The sequence below is a fragment of the Eretmochelys imbricata genome, chromosome 17, assembly GCF_965152235.1.
Source record: "Eretmochelys imbricata isolate rEreImb1 chromosome 17, rEreImb1.hap1, whole genome shotgun sequence".
Lineage (NCBI taxonomy): Eukaryota > Metazoa > Chordata > Testudines > Cheloniidae > Eretmochelys > Eretmochelys imbricata.
This window is the reverse complement of record NC_135588.1, coordinates 16,491,451-16,510,600: the sequence shown is the minus strand read 5'-3', so window position 1 is coordinate 16,510,600 and position 19,150 is coordinate 16,491,451. Positions and strand designations below refer to the sequence as shown.

The window sequence follows — 19,150 nt, the reverse complement described above, 5'->3', positions numbered from 1 at the left end:
CTGGTGCTATTGAGCAGCATGTAACTCAACCCTGCCTTGTATCAAAGAGAGACAAAACTCAGACTTCCTCTATTTTCTTTGTATTACAGCAACGACTGTTCTGAACTGTGGAACGGAGGATCGTCTTGCATTTGGCAGCTGGCTGTTTTTTCAGGAACAGTAACTTGTTTGTCACAAACATGTGAAAGTGAATTCAGGAAAGATGAAGTTTTGTTTTTTAGAAGGTCTGCACATGCTGACTTTGTTTATATTTAAATGACACTGTAGGAAGAATCAGGAGGGCAATGGTATCGTATTAATGAAGCAGGACCGATTCTGAGCCCAGCCAATTCGATAATATAAATATCTATGGTTGTTCTAGTTTGTGGTTCCCTTTTTTCCTTATGGTTGCCTGGGTACCCCATCTGCCTGTTTGGATTTGGGGTGGACATTGATGCAGCTTCTAGGGCAGGTGGTGATTTTCAAGAAGCACTCAAACTAGAAACAGCACCGTGACCTTCAGCATTCGTTGCATATCCCTATGTGTATCATGGGCCCTTTTTGAGGACAGGCTAATATTCTGTGCTCACATCAAAGAGTCCAGCATTTTGTGTATTTAATTTTAAAAGATCAGTACAATTTCCATTGTCATGGGGGGGAAGAAACCCTTCAATGGCAGTGAATGCTGAACCGTGGAACTTCATAGATTTGTGCCAAAACTCTTGTGTGTTTAAGTGGATTTCAAACCATCAGTTTCCCACAGCTGGTAAACAAGTTTGCAGTGATTGGGTGAAAAATCCACACATGATGCTACTGAATATTGCAGTACTTCGAGGGGTACACTGGAACGCAAAGATATAATGAGATATTGATCACCACTGTTTGCAAGGGCCAGCTCCTTGCTGTGTTCTGTGATTTAGTTTGGGTTCTTGAGAGCTGGATTTAGCTATCAAACACGCATGTCCATTGACAATACAATTCCGATGTTGGGCTAGGCATCCAAAAAGACCGTGGGCTGGTCTTTGCAGTGTTAGCTTAAGGTATAATTTGAGTTAGCGCCTAACCTGACTCCCATCTAGACACAATTTCTAGCTTGAGTTTCATGGTGCTTTAAACTCGAGTTAGCTGGTCTGGTGTGGGTTGAAGTCGGAGTGGGGCTGCCAGTCGAGGTAGTAATGCAGTGGGGATGCGGCTACAGCCATAGGTGCTGGAACTAGGGGCGCTGCTACTCTCCCTGGCTTGAAGTGGTTTCTATCATATACAAGGTTTATAGTTTGGTTCAGTGGCTCTCAGTACCCCCACGATACAGATTGTTCCAGCACCCCTGGTGACAGCTTGAGATAGCACAACTCAGCTGTTAATCCAGTCCCTCTGATACTCCAATTGTTCCATGCAGCTCAAAGGTATGTCTAACCCTGAGCTGGAAAGTGTAATTTCCAGCTCAAGAAGACATACCCACACTGTCTTGATAGCTAATGCAGGTATGTCTCCTTGAGCTGGAAATTATATCTTCCAGCTCTAAGATAGACATACCACGAGTGGTGTTTTGCATGTGGCTTCTCTGAATAGAGCTAGGCTCTCTCGAGTGAAGTAACTCAAGCTAACTGTTGCAGTGAAGACAAGCCTTGTGTTTGACTTCTCTAAGACTGTCCTGTGTGTGGAGGCGTTCAACAGGGATGCCCAAAGGGGCAGATAGGAGTCATCCTGAAGTGAGGTGACACACGCCCTTTCGTTACCCCACTGGAGGGTGAAGGTAAAAGCTTGCTATGTAGTGCCTGAGTGCCCCTGGGAGGTAGGAAAGTATTGTCATCCCCAGTATATAGATGGGGAACTGCAGCACGGAGAGGTTCTATTCCTAGCTCAAAGGAAGTCTGTGGCTGAGACAAGAACTCAATCTAGGTTGCCTGAATTCCCAAGCCAATGAGTTAACCTCTAGTCTAGGCCATCCCTTCTTCCCAGATTTTTAGGGCTCATGTAATTTCCATTTATCATCAAGAGAAGATACGTTTGTGTGACTAATAAGGTCATGAACACTTAGTACATATGCTGGATTATACAGATTTGAGATGCAGCCCCTTAGGATGCCTTGTGTGTCCAGTCAGTGTCAAAATTCTGGGTGTTGCTGAGCACGTAGCACATCTCAGGTGCTACCACAAACTAATAATAATACTGCAATAAGAATTCGATTGATAGACTGGGATCTGGAGTTCCTGTTATAGCCTGATTTTCTTATTCGAATTTGTCACTTTGCTTTTTGCTGATTTCAGTGAGAGCGGGAATGTTTGAGTTAGTTGCATTAAAGGAATCTCTGTTTAATTGCGTGTGTGTGTGAGAGAGAGAGAATAAACTGAATGATCTTTTGTGTAGATAAATATGCCACAGTGGTGCTGTTTGATACTCAAGTCTTTCAGTTAACTCTGTCTGTTCAGGAATGACTGCAAAGTTATTTTCTGTTTGTGTCAGTTTGACACAAGAAAACTAAACTAAACTCGGGCCCAAACGAAAATCGCTGATCCAAACACTTATTGCAAATCCAGATCCAGTTCAAAAGTTTGCAGCATGGCTCCTTCTGTAATTCATATAAAACCCAGACAGCGTTCACTTGCTCTGTCTGCTGTTACTTGTTACTGAACACAAACATTTTCCATTAAGAAGCTCGTGAGACTGGTACTCTCAGTGCTCATATGCCTCAACTCTCTGGCTGGGAAATCATTTGTAAATGTCTCCTTGAAGGCCACTAGTCATCTCTCTTTTGTCAGATCAGTTTAATGAGGGTAGTTGTCTTCATTTCCTTAATACCAGCCATCCTAAACCCTGCTTGCAGTTTACGAAACTCTTGTGGCCTGGAAAATCCCTCAATGTGGACAACTCTGTCTGTGTGTGCACGCACTGGATTTTTTGACTGAACTGATGCAGAAACGTGACCTTGTTTGTGTTATGGAACTTTCAGAGCTTTTAGGACTTTAGTGTCATGGCAGGTTCAAAAGCAACAAGCACATGGTAGAATTAATCTGTGGATCCTGAGAGTATGAAATGTATTTTGCACACACAACAGGTCTTTGGTAACTCGATGCATATTTGCTTTACTCAGTTAATGGTTTGGTTTAGTTAAATGGACTTCACAGGATCGTTATCTGACAATTACTGTAAGTGTATCGCCACCAGGTGTTGTTACCACTCAGACGTCTGTCATGTGGGATCCTGCAGCACTATGCCCCCAGCTCGTTCTTTAACACTGTCCATTATATTCAGAAGTGTTGTCACTGCGATAGCATGGGCTGGGTGTGACCCAGTTTGCAAAAACGGGAAAAAAATCATGAATCTTACCCAAAATTGTAACTAACGGCTTGTCTACGTGGGGACATTGGCATAGTTATACTGGAATGAACCAGAGGTTCTCAAACTCCGTGAGCTCCATTCAGGTGGTCCATGGATAGTTCCCTCTAAGGCAGGGGCGAGCAAACTTTTTGGCCTGAAGACCATATCGGGTTTCAGAAATTGTATGGAGGGCCGGTTAGGGGAGTCTGTGCCTCTCCAAACAGCCAGGCGTGGCCTGGCCCCCATCCCCTATCCAACCCCCGCTGCTTCTCGCCTCCTGATGGCCCCCTCAGGAATCTTGCGCCATCCAACCCCACTGTTCCCTGATGGCCCCTGTGGGACTCCTACCCCATCCACCCCCCTGCTCTCTGTCCCCTTACCGCCCCCAGACCTCCCGCCCCTAACTGTACCCCACGGTCCCCCCCCTGGACTGCCCCGCTGGGACCCCTGCCCCATCCAACCACCTCTTCTCCCTGACCGCCCCCAGAACCCCCACCTCTGACTGCCCCCTGCCACCCCATCCAACCCCTCCTCTCATTCCTGAATGCCCCCCCCGGACCCCTGCCCCATCCACCCCCCCTGCTCCCTGACTGCTCTCGGAACCTCTGCCCCCATTCAAACCCCCTGTTCCCTGCCCTCTGACCACCCTGACCTCTATCCACACCCCTGGCCCCTGACCACCCCCCGAACTCCCCTGCCCTCTATCCAGCCCCCTCCCCCACTCCCTGCCCCCTTACCGCACTGCCTGGAGCACCGGTGGCTGGCGGCGCAGCTGCACCAGGACAGGCAACCATGCCGCGCAGCACAGCGCACCGGGTCAGGTCAGGCTCTGCAGCTGTGCAGCCCCAGGAGCTCGCAGCCCCACTGCCCAGAGCATGGCGCCCGGCGACACAGTGAGCTGAGGCTGCAGGGGAGGGGTCGGGGGCGAGGAGCTCAGGGGCTGGGCACAATGGTCCTGCGGGCTGGATGTGGCCCGCGGGCCGTAGTTTGCCCACCTCTGCTCTAAGGTGCGCGTCTGGGCGGCTGCACACGAGAGAAGGAAGGGCCACCCGCCTAGTAAGTGGAGCCACACAGGCTTGACTCCACTAATTAGGTGCCTGGACCCTGGTGAAGACGCACATGTAAGGTGAGGTGGTGGCCTTGGGGTGAAGAGGGGGTAGGTGGGAGGGGCAATGGGGTGAGAAGAAGGATTGGGGGAATTTGGGACGTGCAGGGCTGCGGTGGCCAGAGAAAGAGGCGACTTTACCCAGCTCCAGAGCTGTGGCCGCCGGGGAGAAACGGCCTTTCTTCCCAGCCTTGGCTCCATGGCTGCTGTGACGGGGCAGAGACCCCTCTCCTTCCCAGCTCCAGCTCGGGGGCTGCTGCGGTGGAGGAGAGCAGGCACATCCATCGCATTAGAAAGGTAAAACTACTGATATTAAAATATGAGTTGTGTGCTTTTATATGTAGAACAAAAAAACGTTTATTATTATTAAGATTTTTTTTTATATAGCACTTTTATCCAAAGCGCTTTACAATAGTTAGCTAATGGTACAAAAAACATTTGGAAAGATCATTAAGTGGTCCGCAATTTTCAAGTGGCCCTTGGGAAAAAAAGTTTGAGAACCACTGGAATAAACTATGCCAGAATAACTTCCCATGTAGGCACAATTCTGGAATAAGTTATTTTATTCCTGAATAATTACTCCAAATACAGTCACTTTTATCCTGTAATTGAGTGTCCAAGTGGGAGTTACTCTGGAATAGCACTAGTGGAAAATTATTCCACTATAGCTATGCTGGCCAATTTCTCCTTGTAAACAAATCCTTAATCCAAATGTGTCTTGAGGTTTATAAAAATGGAATTAATTTAAATATGCTGGCCACAATTTTCCAAAGTGACCACTGGTGGGTTTTGGGGGTCTTTTTTTTTTTTTTTTTTTTTTTTTTTTAGGAGGATGCTTCAATTTTTAGCTGCTCCACTTGAGACACCCCAAAGGAGCGTAATTTTCAGAAAACATTGAGCATTCATCCTCTGAAAATCAGGCCCCTTTCAGGCATCTCAAAATCCCTCCTGACTCTTGAAAATCATGGGCCTCCCCTAAACGCATTTTAAATCTGAACTAAACTGCTGAACCTTTCCATGTGTTCATTAGGAAGGGGAAAGCACTTTCTAAATGAGGTCTTTTGGTCGTCACAGCAAATAACCCTTATGTAAGAATCAACGAACATGACATCCTGCTGAGTAAATCCATTTTGGTGCTGTGAGTTAATAATCCCCAAATGAAAAAGGAGATCGTCCTATGCAGCATCTGGTTGCCACTCACCTTTCTACCTCCCCAGGCTGCCAAAGTCTCTGTATCTGCTTTTGTTCAACAAAATATGCCAAAAATGCAAGCTTCTTGGTATTTAAAAACATACAGGCCTGAAGCATAAGAAAAATCTGTGCTATTTCACTATCTATCCACAATCTCTCAATATCTCTTAATCTAATAAGGATGCTGATAAACCAGCCCGCCTAATGTTCTTTAACCATAAAGATTAAAGGTCTGAAATACTGTGCTAATCTTAGTTTAAAGTGATAGCAAGTACAGTAGGTGGTATTAATTCTTAGGTAATAATCTAATCAGTATTAACAGTGCTCAAAGAAATCTTGAACTAAATCCTTTCTATGGACTATGGCCACTCAAACCTTCATATTAGCAGCAGGGATAGAACTCAGAGCCTTCTGCTTCCACAGCATAGGCCCCAATCTCTTGAACTAAAGGAAAATCTCTGTCTGCTTTTAGCAATATAGGTACTATAATACATGCTTGAAGATTTCAGATTCTGTCCCAGAGATGGCAATGGCACACATACCCACAGCTGCTGGTTTGTTACGTGCCTCCCTGGTCAGACAAACTTATCCCTATGTATCTGGGGTTCAGATCCCAAAGATACCACGTTACTGCTGGTAAAATATGTTTGTGTCCACTATTGCAGTGGTGTCTGATGTAGCTGGAAGCTGCAGAGTAGGCCCAAGGACCATCTAGCATAAAGAAAATGTACATGCTGAGTGTATCCTCATTGGAAGAGATGAAAAAAAACAGTGTGACATATAGCTTCCTGTACATCATGCTTTGTGGAGATCATGCCCACTTTATATTTAAAAGGGCCTGTTTCAACTGTTGTTTACTGACTTTGTTTGTAAATTACCCTGGAGTTATATACAAAGGTGGGTTTATTGTTATTTTTCTTTAGACTGTGATGCTGTTCAGCTTTGCACAGTGCAGAATGGGATGATTGTTATGGAATGAAAAATGGCAGCGATCCATGTCCAAACCATCCCCGTTGTTCATAAAAGATCAAAACTCCATCAGATAAATGCTTGTTCGGTTTCTGTGCAGTATGCATTGGAGAGAGAGAAACCATTTTGTGAAACTGCTTCTGTCGAGAACATCCTCTGATTGCCTGGCAAACAGTCCAAAGGAACACGCTAATCAAAGCAAACCACATGGCGTGGCCAAAACTCATTCCATCCCTAGCAGCTCCCTCTTCTGCTAGTACCAAGAATGCCCATCTCGCCCATTGTGTAGTTGGTTTCCTATGAGTGAACTTGTGGGTGAGACCTTTCAAAAATGGAGGTCTTTGTTTGCTCTGTATGGCCATTGAAGATCCCATGGGACAGGCTGTGTAAAGACAGAAATCTGTTTGAGTAGGGAACTTGTAGCATTCAGCTCATGAGCCAAAAGCCAGGGTCAGCACTTGATGAGAATTCTCATTCTTCCTCACTCTCTTTCCTTCACTCCTCCCTCATATCAGGCCACTTTGTCGTCATTCCTCCCCGTCCAGAGTAACTGAAGCCCATTTTCCTGTTGCATCAAAGCTTTAGCTAGAACTTAGTGTATAAAGCACGGAAGCTATTCCAGGAGACAGAAGAGGAAGCTGATTTCGGAGGTGCCAGAGGCACAGCCCTTGTCTATGCCAGACACTGTCTGTATTCCCCACAAGATGGGCAAGCACAGTCCCAGAGTTTTCAGCTCTGCACTTGGAGAACTTTCAGTCTTTCCCCCAAGTCAGATATAAATCTTCTTGATGGTTTCTTCCTCCCAGGATGCACTTCCAGGCCGTTCAGCCATACCCTGCAAAGTGCTTCTCCCTCTAGCATGTGAATGCTTGACCGGCTCTTGTGACTTGAGGCCCCCTTTCCTCCCACCTCATCCGGCACTTTGAAAGAGACATGCTAAATCTCCCTGCAGAAAACAGCTGCTCCATTGCTGTGTTCAAACTGAAATGAATTTGTTCAGGTTCTTTTTTGGTGGTTTGGTTTCATTTGGGGGGTGTTTTTTACCCTTTATTTTTTAGGAACTAAACCTCGCTACGTTTCTAAATGAAACGTTGTTTCAAAACAAAAAGTCAAAATGTTGTTAGTTTCAAAAAGGTCAAAACAAACCATTTTTGAAAAATTCCTCCCCGACACCTTTTTAGTGGCTGAAACTGGTCACCGAATTCAGCCCAAATTCACCAGTAGTTGTGGTTGACCCAAAGCTTCGGTTTTTGGCCAATAAACTGTTTCTCCAGAGATTTGTACCCAGCTCTCGTAGCATGGGTTTTGCTGCCGGAGTCGCTGCTCTACAGAGGACAAAGCTACATCTCTGTCTGTCCTGGCTCTGGCTCTTTGGAGTAGAGCAGCTGCAGGAATCTCACCGGGTAGAGAGGCTGCCTCTTCTCTAAATATCCAGGGACATATCTCGGCTGCTGCGGAGGGACACCCTCAACCCCCGCTTCTTAGATGGGCAACTCCACCTGCAGGTGACATGGGCTGTAGCTGACCATGACTTGCTGAATGCAGAGTTCACTGCCGTATCGTGGCTGCTGCCCCATTTCACCTCCAGACCAAAGGGATTCTACGGAGTAATTCTAACACAAGAAATGAAAGAGCTGACGCGCTATCAGACAAACCCCAGGGGTATTTGATTCTACGGCTAATGTTACTGTTCAGTACCCCACACCCTTAGTGAGGGGTGGGGGCCCTTCTAAGCATGAAAGCATCTATGTGTTGCCCATCACAAATGAGCAGTGCCAGTTTTTACATGGAATTGGACCAGAAACAGGGATTTGAAAGGAGTCCAGTGTATGACATCCCAGCTGACACCAGACCGTAGATCCCACGTCATCACTTAGGCACTAACCCAAGCAGAGAGGCAGGCGTGCAGAGAGCACTAATGGATGGGAATGTCGCTCAGGCTCTTGCCTAACGCTTGTGGCAGCTCAGACGTACATTATTCCTCTTCTAAACAGCAGACCCCTTGGCCAGCATCCGGGCTTTCCAGCTGACACATTCCTCCTTCGCTTGGTTTCAGCTGTAACTCATTAGTATGAAGCTGGAGAAGCACCAATCTGTCTCCCTGACAATGGGCTGAACAGTGAGAACAGCTGAGGATTGCAGGTGCTCAGCACCCCCAGGATTTAGCCCCATGTTTGTAGCCACGTGAGCTAAGGCTGTGATGGAAGATCATGAGCTCTCCTGCATAGGGGTGTGAACTGGAGGAGGAATGATTTTTGCTTCCCCCGCATATAGCGTTGGCTAATTGGCGAGGTTCTTTATAGCAACCCTGAGGCTATTCTATGTTGGCAACTGTTGGAAACAGGGCATTGGACTAGATGGACCCTAGTATAGCAAATCCTAGGCTCTGTTTTGCCATGCGGTGCACGTTGGCAGTTTCCCAGCAGCTGCCCTTCTGCAGGTGTGCAGTATGCTGAGATTTGGATGGAATAACCATGGTACTTTGCCCTCCCCCAGAGTCCTCTTCTACAGGAGGACATCCAATTGCTTTCCAAACACGAATCGAGCCCCACCTGAGGTAGCTGTCATGACTCCTATTGTATAGTTAAGAACCCTGAGAAACACAAAGGTGATTTGATCGAGGTCATGTGGCGTGAGGAGGAGAATAGATCTTAGTTAAGGTTCCCAGCCTCTGGATGCTAACCATGAGATGACTGTAAATCGTAGATTCCACGGCAATGGAATGGTGTCACCACCGCAACTTGCATAGTCCACTACAAGGAGCTTTCCGGGAAGGTGGGTGGGTAGCAGGTATGGGGAGAGGGGGGTCATGCACTGGGTTAAGTCTGAGACACGCTCTGCATTGGGGTAAGTTGATATTTTATTTGGTAAACACCTGTCCAGTTTACCAAGGGGGAAACAAACAAAGCCTCTGGGATTTAAAATAGAGACTGGGAAAAAAGCCCTTATTGTGAAGCCTTTCAGTAAATGTAATATGTGCTTTCTCACTTCAGCTCCCTGGGGAGAAAGTGGTATCTATCTCTCTCTCTCTTTTTATCTAATGAGGCTCCATTTTATCAATTAGCTGGCTTTCTCTAGATCTCCATGGCAACACAGCACTGCTGTTGAATTTCTGTTCCTTCTGGCGACCAGTGTGCATGGCACATAGCTGGGGAATAATAGGATTAGCGCGGGGTTCTGTTGGGTACAGGAAACACATGGATAACGTTTATGGTGTACCGTTTTCCTGCTAAATTCTTGTTCTGTTTTCTCCCCCTGGGAACAAGCTCTCTCTTCCCCCTTGATTTAAATTTTATGACGACAATATCTGGGAAATATAAAATAGCAGCAGCTCTGATGTGCTCTGAGAAATCAAAGGGCGCTGAGTGAGTAGACATGTGGCTTCCATTCAGCATATGCTGCCACAGTCTGCCTAATGAGGGCTTCAGTCAAGGGTACCCGTTAGTATCCACAATGTGCATCTGTCCTGTACCTGCTGCTCCAACGTTGAGCGCTTTCAGAATGATCCCTTGCTCCTGTAACTACTTGGAAACTTCTTTCTTACCCTTCCTCCCGGCTGGAATGTCCAAAAGGCGGTCTCCTGCATGGAGCAGTCCTTGCAGTTTAGCAACATGTCTCTTGTTAGGGTTTTAACGGGAGCCAGACAGTTAGGCTAAGGATCTAGTGCATCAAATTAAAACCTTTTCACCTTTTCAATCCTTGCTGGAGTGGAACATGTTATCCCCTTGAAGTGCTGGCATCTGAAAACAGGGTTGGGGGTACGTGATGTACAGTCCATCACAGGACACGAATCTTGCCTAACATGCCAAGTATGTCAGGCAGCCTCAAAGCAATTAATTAGCAAGCAAGAATGGCCTAAACATTTAAGAGGACCCAAACCCCTCAAGAAAAACAGTTCTGGGGCCTGGTGGCTCAGAGCTGGCCACACAATCCACTTGCTTTCCAAACGATACAGGGCAAAAGACCCAGGCCACCTTTCTGTCTATGGAGAGGGAAATTAGTTAAAGCAGGTCTCCTGGGTTCTGTTCTTGGCTGTGCCTCGGACTCACACTGTGACCCTGGGTCTGTCACTTAACTTTGTAAGTGAACAGTAGTGCAGATGTTGCTCATTGTTTTCCCCCTGTGAGAGATCTGCCTTCCAAGTGAGCAGAAATGCTGTCATTTTTTCCTTCACTCCCCAGTTGTGCTTGGCAGCTTTGTCACGAGGCAAAGATTTCTCTCACGTCTCTACCTCTGACTCCCCTGCATTTTATCCCTTTGTTTCTCTCCTCGGTTGCTGGCATCCTGAGTCTGGTGTCCCACTGGCCTCAGTAAAATGTAGCTAGATGGCAGCAGACAGAGGGGAAGCTCAGCAACGAATGGGCTATTTTAAAGATGCTGCAGGTTACTGCAGGTGCAACACCCTGGGAGCTCCATGGGATCTTATCAGAAAGTAGGAGCAGGCAAACCATTAGATTTTGTGACTCCAGGCTTAGTGGCAAAGGGCATGGAGTTCCAACGGGGGGGTGATCAGTGTCTCAAACTCACCAGACAATCCTGTCACAACACCCTCCTAGTGGAGAGTAGGGTGGCCAGATAGCAAGAATGAAAAATCAGGATGGGGGTGGGAGGTAGAAGGCACCTATATAAGACAAAGCCCCAAATATCGGGACTGCCCCTATAATATCGGGACATCTAGTCACCCTAGTAGAGGGCAAGCTCAGAGCATGGGAACAATGTTGACTTTCCCTGTGCTCTGGCGACAGGCATCCAGAAGGCTGGCCTTTTGTACCCAGCCACTTCCCCATACTGCTGGCCCCTTCAGGTCATCTCCACACTGTGGATGGACTCCCAGACATCTCTGGAGTAGTGTCATAGAGAACAAGACTATCCAGAGTTACAGTGGTAAATAGTTTTTTTTTTTTAAATGAAATTGGTAGAAACCTTCATGCTTCAAGGGAGTAAGCCAACCTGTAACTCTTGAGGGTCAGGAGGAAACATTCCATGAGGGCAGTTTATCCCGTAATTGCCTACTGCAGGCTTTTCTGCACCTGCCTCTAAAGCATCAGTGGCTTGGATACTGGATTAGAGGGACCACTTGTCTGGCTGTTCTGATGTTCCTAGAATTGTGCTGTTAATTAAGGGTTGAGGCTGTCAAATTTGAACCTGGGTGCAGTGTTGTTGTAGCTGTGTTTGGTCCCAGGATGTTAGAGACATGAGGTGGGTGAGGTAATGTCTTTTATTGAGCCAACTTCTGTTGGTGAGAGAGACAAGCTTTCTTGAGCTTACACAGAGCTTTTCTTCGGGTCTCAAGAAGTGGTCTGTTTAAGCTCATCTCTCTCACCAACAGAAGTTGGTCTAATAAAAGATATTGCCTTATCCACCCTGTTTTTCTAAATTTGAAACAGCAAAGATTGGGTTTAGTTTGGCTATTGTGAGCCTATATGCCTCTCCTGGTTAATATTTTACAGAGCCCCAAAGTCTGCTCGCGGCTTTATGGAAATCTTAGAAAGACACAGTCCCTGCTATGAAGTTTGCGTCTCAAATTGTAGATGACAAACAGTCGGGGGAATAGGACGAGGAAGGGCTGTCTTTTCATCATGTGATCAGCACGGTCACTCACTTTATGCTTGTGCTGGTTCAGATAATTATTTTGTATACAAATAGCGCAGATGATGTAATGCACTCCCTCGGTACAGGCATGGTGAAAAATGAGGAACTGTTTTATGGAACCATTCACCCAGTCCGAACAAATAATAATAGCCCTGCCTGTGAGATTGCTCTGTCCAGGAGTCTGCTTCCTTTCAAACTCTCCTAATTATTTGCTGCATTTAGACTGTGGTAATTAGGTTGTGGGACTGAAAGTTCTGTAGTTCTGCTGCCACAGGTTGATCAAGCAGGGATCTAAAACTGAGGCTGAATAAAGTCCTGCTAAGCTCTCCTCTCTCCTGGTGGACACAGCATCAGCTACAGGAAAGATTCCAATGATTGTTTCATCTTTCATAGACAAGTCAGTTGTTACGAATATATGCGGCCAGCAGGAGTTAGTGTGTGCTGGTGTATTGGCAGATGGAATTCCAGAATTTGTTTCCAACTCTGCCTTTGACTTGTGTGTGTGTGTGAACTTAGGCAAGTCTGTAGTCCATTTTGTGCCTCAGTTTCCCCATCTGTAAAAAGGGGGTTATAATAGCTACCTCACAGAGATGTTGTGAGGCTTAATGTAAACTTCATTTTGGTCCCTAGTTGACAAGCCCTGCAGAAGTGCAAAGCATGCAGTGCTGAAGCTTTATAGGGATGGACTTGGATATACACTGTAATAAAACTGCTTTGATCATCCATGAATCCAGACGCTTCAGTAAAGCCAGTGTCTAAGGCCCATGATACAACAAAGAACTTAAGAATGTGATTAGGTGTTTTACTGAATCCAGGTCTGAAACAGGAATATAAATTGTGCTTTTTATTTCCACTTTATTAAACATCCCTGTCAAGATTATATAAATATAAATAGATAGATACATGTCGATTATTAAAACTGAAAGAATCTTTACAGCGTAATTTGTTGTTCCTGATTTATAGTATTCATTTACTTTCTTGCACTTGTGGGCCATTAAACTAGAATGGTTGGTTTTATTTTCTGTTTATAGTCAGTTTCACTTCAAGGTTCTCATGCACAAATCCAGTGCTGATAGTTTTGTTTTCCAGCTGGTAAATGTTTGATGGTAATTAAACAAATAACATCCCCCCACCCCAACCTCCTCTTTGTATTTGAAATATGTAATAAAAAGCTTGAAAATCTTGTTTTGCCAAAAATTTTAACAGAAAAGCTAGTTCTTGGAGATAGCCTACTTGTCAGTATTCCTTTAATGTGACAGCTATTACTAGAATGGGAGAGACATGGGCTTGAAAGTAATGTAAAGCACTTATAAAAACCTTTTAAAGAGAAAACATGTGAGGATGGGCAAATTTCAGAGCAGGGTTGAAAACCAGAATGGAAAACAGCCCAGGAGCAGAAGTGTATTCACAGCTTCAAGGAAATGGGCTGAGCTATCATGGGTCATTGTGCTAGACACTTACTGCATTCCTCTGTTGGTCCTATCAGGTTCTGCAGAATTGAAGGGCCTAGTCATCTAAAAACTTAACATGAAGAATAGGGTCCGATTGTATGATACCCCTTCTCCGGCTGGTCCATAGAGTTTACTATAGTGAGTTGTCTCAATGACCTTGATTGGATTATGCTCAGTATCAAAATTTTGCAAGATTGGACCCTAATTTTTTTTTTTTTTGATCCACGTGTGGCCAGATGCAGTGCTCTCTTCCTGAGTCTGCAGACAGACTGACACAATAGCTCTCAGAGGCACGTGAGCTTCATTTATTGCAAAGGCTGTCTGTTGGCTCAGAAGCCTGATGATCACATAAGTGTCAGTGCTCAGAACTATTTCCGTGCTGGTTGTTTTAGCAGAAACGTTACGTTCTACAGGGAGTGCATTTAGCCCTAGCAGAATTCAACTAGAGCACCTTTGCTGGTTTTGTTTTTATTGCTCAGCTACGCCTCTGGCAAAGCCGGGGGCATCTTGGTTTGGGGGCTTTTATGTTTTTTGGACTTTCCAGAAGTTGGCACCTGACCTGTCATGCCCATTACTTTTGAGAAAGCTGAAGGGAACAGTAGAGGCTGAGTGCTAGTGAGCGGGGAACCTGAGCAAGGTTTGCAGGTCGTTTCAGGTAAGCGCTCACAAGTCTGACTGCTTCCTGGAACAATCTGAACCTCTTCCATTAGTGAAGGTGGCACAGGGTGAGGATCAAAACCCTTGTGGGTTCTAATCCTGCAACTGACTTGCTGAGTGATACTGGGCAAGTCACAGCACAGTGGATTAAATTCAGCACTCCTGTTGACTTCAAAGGGAGCTTTACCATCTATGCTGTCAAGGCTGATTCCCCACTCTGGCACTTCGAGTGCAGAAGGTGGGGGCCCACAAGGATTCTAAAAATTAATACTGGCCACTCCAGGCTTGTATAAAGCTCCCAAGGTTACAGTTTCTCTCTGACCTTGGATGGGTAGATGCTGCCACCACTAACATTCAAAAAAACCCCTTTGAAACCAGAAAAGTGCACTTGGGAATTCCTTTCTGTGGGGTACTCTCAAGCCCTTTAAACCCTCACCCTTCGGGGAAGAGCTGAGAAAGAAAAACAAAGGAAATCAGCTCTTGCCACCAGCTAATTTAACAACATGCACAAACCTCTTAGGACACCAAAAATCCAATCCTGTTCTTAAAAAAGGTAAATTTCATTAAAAACAAAAAGAAAGAAATCTGGAACTTAGGCTTTTGATAGATTTAGAAAACCCACTTACAAAATTTAAACATCAAGAATAACCTTCTTGAGGTCCAGCGGAAAGGTTACAAGCAAAACAAAAAGCATTTGGGGTTAGCACAGAGGAGTCTACAAGCCAATTAGAAATAAACAGAAATAAACCTAATTGCGTCTTTCTAGACATTCCCTAATTTACTTACATATCTGGGGTTTCAGATAAGCAATCTCTAGGTGTGATCTGATGGTTTTTCAACTTGTCTCACTGCCTGGCACCATCTGCTGCTCTCCCGCTCCTCACCTGGTACAGAAGTGGTGCGGGAAGTCACCCTTCTACTTGCCTGAGTCCAGTAAAGGAAGTTCCTTATTCTGGATTTCATCTAGCTCTGGGGTGATGAGTTTCAGTCCCAGTGAAGTCTGTAGATTTACAGCTGTTAGTGCGAGAGGACTGAGTTAGGCTTTTTGACATCTTTGTTTTCTTATACTGAGACTAGTCCAGTTGGTCCCCTTACTTCTGAGTCTTGGCTACATCTCTTACAAGCTGGATGCAAAGAGCCACACAAAGGAAGCCATTTGCAGTGCACGACAACAGCAAGTTTTAGAGGTCCTACAAAAGTGAGCATGAGCTATGCTACACACCCTCAAGCGCCATCTACTAGCGCTTCACCTGTTAACTCTTTGCATATAGTGAGCATTGCCCTAACACCACCAGGGAAAACCGATTTCCCATTTTTCATAGGAGTGATTTCCTCCCTGAGGAGAGGTGGGAAATGAGCTACCTTGGGCCTTTGAGCACCTGCCAGGATTCCTTCTGCTGCCCTTTATTAATGTTCTTAGTGCTACTTCTGCAGAGCATCATACACGCAATAATTACCTACCCTAATATCCTTCCAATGCTGCTCTGAGGTTGGTAATAAGTCGTTTTATTTCTGACTCTCCTCCTGTGAATGGGGAAACAGACACAGGTAAGTTCTTAATAATGCGTACGACAAGGCAGATACTGGCTGAAGTTGAATTGTTTATGAATAACTCCCCTCTTCAGCTGCAGAGGCGGGTCAGAGTTCCAGATGTGTAAGTAACCACTGTCGCTCCAGTCTTTGTCTGTGACCTGTATCTGTGTCTGTGTATAAATATGTAACCTGAATGATGGTACCGGATCTTCTAGTTTTAATAAACTTTCCTAGTAATCTGGCTTCACATCACACCAAGTCCTGTTTTCCTTCAATTTGCAGGCTCACCTTTGCACAAGCAGGGTCCCACCTCCACTGCCAGCACCGAGAAGTCAGGATCAAAGGTCACTGAGGTGGGCGATGACTTCCTGGGAGACTTCGTGGTGGGCGAACGGGTCTGGGTGAATGGAGTGAAGCCAGGCGTGATCCAGTATCTTGGGGAGACGCAGTTCGCCCCCGGCCAGTGGGCAGGGGTTGTTCTGGATGACCCGGTGGGTAAGAATGATGGATCCGTTGGTGGCGTACGTTACTTTGAGTGCCAGCTGCTGCAGGGGATTTTTACACGGCCCTCCAAGCTGACCCGCCAGCCCGTGGCGGAGGGCTCGGGCAGTGATGCCCATTCTGTGGAGTCCCTGACAACTCAGAACTTGTCGTTGCACTCGGGGACGGCTACGCCGCCTCTCTCCACTCGCGTCATCCCCCTGAGGGAGAGCGTCCTGAACAGCACCATGAAAACCGGAAACGAATCTGGATCTAACCTGTCAGACAGCGGGTCGGTGAAAAAAGGCGATAAAGACTTACGGCTTGGAGATCGTGTCCTGGTGAGTCTGTTATCCGTTCAGTGGTCCCACTAGAATGGACAGGTCCTGCTGTGAAGTGCTTGCAATCCAACTAGAGACGAGGAACAGTAAGGACACCACAAATAGGTAGTGAGAAACAAGAAACAAGCATTACAAATATCAGACAATGAGATCACTGGATTATGCAGGTGTTATTTTATAGACATTACATTACTTTGTACTCCTGGTTTATTCCCACGTGCATGAACAGGGTGAGGGGCAGACAGGTCGAGGGAAGGTGGGGAGGTTTGGGAGAGAACAGGATGCTGGCAGGAGGTTGAGGGTGGGTGACAGGAAAGCTGAGTAGTAGGAAGGGGTAAGAGAAGGAATGGAGGTGAGGAACAGGAGAGCAAAAGAGGGCAGGGCTGTGAAATAGAGAGATGAAGAAGGTTTACTCTTTTCTAATCCAGGTTATATATTGATAGCTGGTCAGATTTGTGGTTATGCCAGCCTTTGCTGAATCTGCCCCCAAGGCTACCGGCTGTCTTGTCACATGTGGTCAAAGCTCTCGCACAGCATTTGCAGGGAAGCTGTCAGAGCAGACGTTGCTCCTTAGTGCCTCAGTTTCAGGGCGCTGAACTGGAGAGACCCGGTACCTCTTTTTCAAAGAGGCAAGGGACCCACAGCTCCTATTGACCTCTGCTCAATTTATGTTGGCTCAGCATGTTTGAAAATAAGGCACGACGCATTTCAGGCTGGGCACCTGAAAGCAGTGGCCACTTTTGAAAAGGTTAGCCGTAATTTTTGGAGGGCCATTCTTGTTTGCTCTCCCTCTGCTCTACAGGTGGTTGTAACAGCTTCACCTGAGTACATTTCTGCAGGGCATTAAACAGGGCCGGTGCAACCACTAGGCGAACTAGGAGTCGCCTAGGGCGCCAAGTGGTTGGGGGCGGCCAAAAGTGCGCTCTGGGGAGGCGGTGGAGCAGAGGTGAGCTGGGGCAGGGGTGCGCGGGGAAGGCCACGTGCAGCAAGTAACTGGGGTGAGGAGGGCGGCGCACAGGAGAACCGCTCCCTGCCCCAGCTCACCTCTGCGCCGCCTCCTCCTCTGAGCACCGCCCCGCTCTGCTTCTCTTCCTCCCAGGCTTGAGTGCCAAACAGCTGATTGGCACCGCAAGCCTAGGAGGCGGGAGAAGCGGTGGCATACTCGGGGAGGAGGCGGAGCAGAGGTGAGCTGGGGTGGGGAGGGCTGCACGAGGCTCCCGGGCTGAGGGAGGGGGCGGCGGTGAGCTGCGGCGGGGGGGGGGGCCTCAGGGCGAGGGAGGCGTGGGGAGCTGCTGTGGGGGGGGCGCTTCAGGGCAAGGAGGGCGTGGGGAGCTGCTGTGGGGGGGCGGGGCTTCAGGGCAAGGAGGGCGTGGGGAGCTGCTGTGGGGGGGCGGGGCTTCAGGGCAAGGAGGGCGTGGGGAGCTGCCTGGGGCGGGCAGGGCTTCAGGGCAAGGAGGGCGTGGGGAGCTGCTGTGGGGGGGCGGGGCTTCAGGGCAAGGAGGGCGTGGGGAGCTGCTGCGGGGGGGCGGGGCTTCAGGGCAAGGAGGGCGTGGGGAGCTGCTGCGGGGGGGGCGGGGCTTCAGGGCAAGGAGGGCGTGGGGAGCTGCTGCGGGGGGGGGGGGCCCTCAGGGCAAGGAGGGCGTGGGGAGCTGCTGCGGGGGGGGGGGGCCTCAGGGCAAGGAGGGCGTGGGGAGCTGCCGCAGGGCTGTGGGGAGGGCGCAAGGTGGAAGTTTTGCCTAGGGCGCGAAACATCCTTGCACTGGCTCTGGTGTTAAACAGCGTGACCTAGCATCTGTTCCGTGAGGTTTGTCCTTCCTCCGCTCCTTAGGGGGAGAATTGTGTGTTGATGTGGCAGATTTACATTTTGGGGGTGTTTTTGTAAGAGTACCGCTGCTCTCTGTTTCTATCTGAGCAGGCAGGTCGCAGAAGGCCTTGCTCTTGGAGCAAAGGCTGGTGAGGTTTATGACCCTCTTTAGTTCCTGTGGGAATTCATTCCAAAGTCTGGGACCAACCCCGAAGGCAGTGCTGACTCCTGTGCACACCACCATTACTTCAATGGTGGAAAGTTGCCTTTTGCCGGAGCAGTGGAGTTGCTGACCGCAGTCCTCATTCTGGAGCTTTAGGCAGTTTTTTAGGTACCCTGGTATTGAGTGCCTTGAAGACAAAGCGTCGAGATCCTGAACTTACAGGACTAGACTCCTTGAACAAGACACAGCTTTAATCACCCTTGCTGAAACTTGAACATAACATAAGAACGTAAGAATGGCCCTACTGGTGCACCACGGGTCCATCTAGCCCAGTATCCTGTCTTCCGACACTGGCCAATGCCAGGTGCCCCAGAGGGAATTAACAGAACAGGTAATCATCAAGTGATCCATCCCCTGTTGCTCATTCCCAGCTTCTGGCAAACTTGACTAGCCCAATGGTATGTTCCAACAGTAGCATAATAAATTGGCAGGATCACTGGTCACCAGCTACTCCCCGTAGGCAGGCCAAATGGATTCTCCAGCTGTTTATTTTTGTTCTGTATGTCT

The 19,150-nt window shown here is 47.5% G+C and overlaps 1 protein-coding gene across 1 annotated transcript in view; it reads left to right on the top strand.

Moving 5' to 3' along the window:
- The window catches only part of CLIP2 (CAP-Gly domain containing linker protein 2), a 94,480-nt gene that overhangs the window by 15,262 nt on the left and 60,068 nt on the right, over nt 1–19,150 (top strand). Inside the window, exon 2 of the mRNA XM_077836589.1 lies at nt 16,078–16,616. Coding sequence (XP_077692715.1) covers nt 16,078–16,616 — 539 coding nt within the window. The remainder of the gene's footprint in view (nt 1–16,077; nt 16,617–19,150) is intronic.